Source organism: Amphimedon queenslandica, unplaced genomic scaffold (genome assembly GCF_000090795.2).
Source record: "Amphimedon queenslandica unplaced genomic scaffold, v1.1 AMPQUscaffold_13502, whole genome shotgun sequence".
Lineage (NCBI taxonomy): Eukaryota > Metazoa > Porifera > Demospongiae > Haplosclerida > Niphatidae > Amphimedon > Amphimedon queenslandica.
In genome coordinates, this window is record NW_003546262.1 from 418,620 (window position 1) to 423,632 (window position 5,013).

At 35.1% G+C, this 5,013-nt stretch overlaps 1 protein-coding gene across 1 annotated transcript; it reads left to right on the plus strand.

The window, feature by feature from the left end:
- Positions 1-2,715: 2,715 nt before the first annotated feature.
- Positions 2,716-3,666, plus strand: LOC105316683 (uncharacterized). Its single transcript, XM_011411765.1, has one exon. It carries the CDS (start codon positions 2,716-2,718, stop codon positions 3,664-3,666), a length of 951 nt encoding a protein of 316 aa, XP_011410067.1.
- The last annotated feature ends 1,347 nt before the right edge of the window (positions 3,667-5,013 follow it).

Below are 5,013 nucleotides of genomic sequence, written 5' to 3' on the forward strand. Positions count from 1 at the left end.
TAGGAGGCTACTTCCAGTGGTTGCAAAAGTAGGGGATATCTTCAATGCACTAGCAAACATTCCCCGTCGAACATTGTGCTATTAGAAAGGAAAAAGGTAATGTTATAATATAAATGTGTAAAATTAAAATTTTACTGAAATGGATGGGCAAAAATGTAATGAAGAAAGTTTACCTGAATATTATATAGGCGGTAGCCTATATGTAGGATTTAGGTTGATTTTTCAAGATGGCGGCCGTTTAAATGATTTTCAAACACTTATAACTCTTTTATCTTACATTGTACAGCCTTATAAATGGCTTAGATGAGCTCTCCTTCACTGAGCGATTCTCCTGGTACCTTTAAAGTGGCCTGTAATGTAGCGGAAGCATTTCTGGAGAACAGGCCCAAATTCAAATTTCTACAAAATTCTTCAGACTTTTTTTCTTCTTTCATCTTCTTCTATGCACCTGATAATCTTTTAATCCAGTGAACCGCTCAAGTTGGCTTTTGCATCATTCTTCTGTGCTTGGGTCAAGGACCACAAAGGTAGTTTCAAAAAGAAGCAAAGACAGGGAGCAAAATGGAAGACAAAATCCAGCTGCAGACACCTTGTGGGTTTGTGGTTTGACGCCATTTTAATTTAAACGTACATGATCAGTATGAATATAATTAACCTAACCACACAATCATAACAGGATGTAATTTATCACATTAAAGAAAAAAATGGAAACAAGTAATAAAAAACATTAAAAATGGGAAAATAGTAGGATTGAATTGGGACAAAGAAAGGGTTTTTGCAACCTGGTGTGGTAAGAAATCCTACACGACTGCATCAAAGATGATGGCTTCATATAGTGCTATCATAGTTGGCCGTGAGGATAAATTGCTATGCTTTTGGGTAACAGACTTCATGCAGTGGTGTAGGATTTCTTACCACACCAGTTTGCAAGTACCCTCTTGTTTCCTTACTTTTTCCCAATTAAATCCTACTATTTTGCCATTTTTAATGTTTTTTATTACTTGTAATAGAGATGTTGTTCATATACCTGATAGCTGTAGTACTGAAGGTTGCTCTCCTGATGAAGTTGTGAATGGATTAGATTATAAAAAAGTTGATGACAAAAGTTGCTAGTAAGGCAGCCACTATAGAAGTGATCAAAATAAAGGTATTATAATGAAAAGTTACTCTCTTTATAAAGATGCCACTATGGTTCAAAAGTAACAGGGAAGTAGACAATGATGAGGATTGTATGAACAATGAGATTAAGGTTAGAGCCACGGACACATGTGAAGAAATTAAAGATTTTGAAGATGACGAGATTCTTGATTCTATTCCACATCATATCTTCAGCATTGAAGATGATTACATTGAAGATGATTACATTGAAAGTGATAATGACAGAGATAATGAGTGTGGTGATAATACTGACACTGACAAAGAGGGTAAACTTGTGTTGAAAAATACAAAATGATCTTAAACGCATAGATGTTTCTTTACTTTATGATGGAAGTTCTATATCCATCAATGGTAGTTGGTATTCAATGATGTATTTTGCTGTGAAAATTCAGTTACCATTCAAAGCTATGGAATACCTTATTACACTGATTAAAGTGGGTATAGCAATGAATAAAAAAGAAACCAATATTCACTATTGAAATAGGCTCACTGTCCTACTCTACAAAATTATTGTCCTAAAAGTTTTTACAAGTTTAAGAAATATTTTGATTCATTTAACAAGCAAACACAGCTAAAATTTTGCTCTGTGTGAATGAAAATTTTGAAACAAGCTGACAAAACTTGCTCAAATACTCAATGCATTAAACAAAAAGCTAGAGAATGTGACGCGCTTTTTCCAATTGAAGCAAAATTAAAGCAGTTATACAGTATAGAGCATATACAGTCCTAAATGTTTTAAGCTATAATTAATGTTTACTTTTTCTTTAGAAGAGCACGACGAATTCATCTATAAGGGATGTTGACGAAAGTGAAATTCGAAACCTAATGTCTGAAGGAGGTTTTTGTCATTTTGGAAAAATACAGGTCTTGCTTCAAGTTCTGATGGCGTACCGGTATACAAATCATCAAACGGTAGTTTGTGGCAGTGTACCTAATGGTGACAAGTATGCCACCACCAGACATGGATAATATGTAAGAGTAATAGTAACAGTAATGTTTGGAAATATTGGTATCATAGCAATTTAATAATAATTGAAAAAATGTAATTCATTGTAAAAGTAATAGTAATATGAATTAGACTGTCAGTAATTGTAATCTTAATAGAAATTATGATGTAATATGCATTGATTACACACATGATGTACTTGACAGTTCAAGTGTCAAGTTGTCACTGCCACTGTCAGCACAGCGCATTTTGTTGCAGTTGCTTTGTCATGTGATGCCTAGAGCACATGTTTGTTACTGTCATTCAACTGGATAAGGATAATGGCTAAACTGTACTCAACTCTTAATCAGTTTCAGCTGCCCTCAAACACTGCGGGTAACTACATGGATAAATTTAAGCATTGTGGTACATCAATTTAAGGGTCACATACAACTACATCTAATTTTACTACTCACTTAAAGGTAAGTACACATGTAGTTTTAAGAGGATACTCTTACTATTTAAATTTTTTATAGAGGAAGCATAAAAGAATTTACAACAATAGTAAGGCTGAGGCTAAGGCCACTAAAGGACAAGAACAACCTTGATTTGATTCGATGTTAAACCCTAGAATGTATGCCACTAATGATAATCAACAAAGGAGGGCCAATGATGCTTTAACATTACTTGTATCTGAGATGATGTTACCTCTGTCTATTGTTGAGGCTCCATGCTTCAAGCTTTCTACTGAGACCTTAGATCCTCGTTTTGTCGTACCCTCCCGAAAGTACTTTACTACAACATTAATATCTCAAAAAGATGAGGTTATAAGAGGCAAACACATTGATATTCTTCATTCCTCGAAAACGGTGTCTCTAACACTTTATTTGTGGTCCAATTGTCAATTGAGAGGATTCTTGGGCATTATTTGTCATTTTATGATATGTTGGTCCTTAAAAACTGCAATGCTTGAATGCAACAGAATTAAAGGACGACACACAGCAGAGAATATAGCTCAGTGCCATGATGAGACAATAACTTTTAATGACATACATAACAAGATCCTTAAAACAATAACAGATAATGCTGCCAATGTTGTGAAGCGATGTCTGCCTGGAATTGAAAATTCCCATGTTGCAGAGTCTGAATCTGATGATGATGAAGATGTCGATGAAACAACAAGTGCTAGTGTTGATGACGATGAAATAAGAGAGTTTGTGACAGATACATTTCTGATGCACGAACATGATACTTGCTTTGCTTATAGCATCCGATTGGTAGTAAAAGATGGTATGAAAGAAATGGGTCCAGACAGGAAACTATTAGGTAAAGCCGCTGCAATCATCTCACATGTTCCAAAATTCCAAACAGCTACTGAAGTTTTGGAAGGAAGGATAAGGCTGCAAAGTAGTAATGCAATGAGATGGAGCAGTGAAGTAATAAGCATAAAGTTGATTCTTAGAGTTCCTAATGACAAGCTTAGGTTATTGGATGCTCCACATTTAACATTACATTACAGGAGTTTTCTGCAAGGTATGGTTGCTGTAGTGTCTCCATTTCTAGAAGCTACAAATCTAACTTAAGGCAAAAATGTAGTAACAGCTAGTTTTGTTATGCCATGCGCAAGAGGGCTTTGTCAGTCCTTGAACGACGTATCAGTTACGTTCAATTTAAGGATGCTTTCAGCACTACAAAGTTCTTTGAACAAGAGAATGTCTAAGTTTGAAGACAGAGAGCTTTTTATAATGGCTAGAGTTTTAGATCCTCGTTTTAAGACGAAATGGTGTAAAGATGATAACGAAAGGAAGAAATCTAACAATCTATTACTTCAACAATGACACATTCTGCAGAAAAGAGTGATGACTAACCAAGCAATTTAATGGGGAATACGGATGTTTATGTTCTGAAAAAAAGGGTGAAGTTTGTAAATGTGCAGGAATATATCACCCAAACCTAGAACTTTAACTTAGAAATAGTGAAACAATGAAGCATTTGGCATCTTCAGCTGGCCAAACCTTTCGATGGAGTGAAAGATCCTTGCCTTTTGGGGGATTACTTAGAGATTCCATCATGTATTCCTATTGACAACATGCACACAGCATTGGAAGGAGTATTTAAGCAATTAATGAGGCATTGGTTTGACCCACAATACCATTCAAAGCCATATAGTGTACGTAAAAGTATTCGTAATATTAAGGCATTATTGTTAGACATAAAACCAATTATTGAAATCTAACGCCTTCCAAGATCTTTTGATTCTCTTTCCTGTTTTAAAACCTCTGAATTGTGGGCTTGACTTCTCTGTTATTCATTGCCTATTTTGTCCATATTTCTGCCGCCAAAATATCTTTACCATCTCTCTTTATTAGTCACTTCTTTCCTAATTTTGTTGTCTGATGAAATCAAAATACAAGCTTTACATTTTGTTCATCTTATGTTGGCCACTTTTTACCAATTATCTGGTGAACTATATTCGCCAAATATGTACACAGCCAATGTGCACTCCTTAACACACACAGTACCACTTGTTCAGTTATGGGGACCACTGGGGATGGTCAATGTTTGGGTTTGGGACCACTTTTCATGGAACAAGGAGAATTGCCCCGAATGAGTTTTCAGATTCAGTTGCTTCAAATGGTACCTAAAAAGTTGCTTAGTTTAAGTGCATCTCAGAATGAGTCCACAAAGGAATACATTACGCAACTCTTATGCAAAAACAAATAAATATTACATGAGTTATTTGAAGGATGCTATATCGTTATTAAAATTAGTACATATTCACTAACAGAAGATAAAATGTTAGTTGCAAGGCACTATAACGTCAATGCTAGTCAAGAAGTACATTGTTTTAAGCAGCAAATGCTAAAAAATACAATATACATTAGAGAAAGTGGCGGTATCAGCAACTTGTGCAATAATTCGATTGTTCA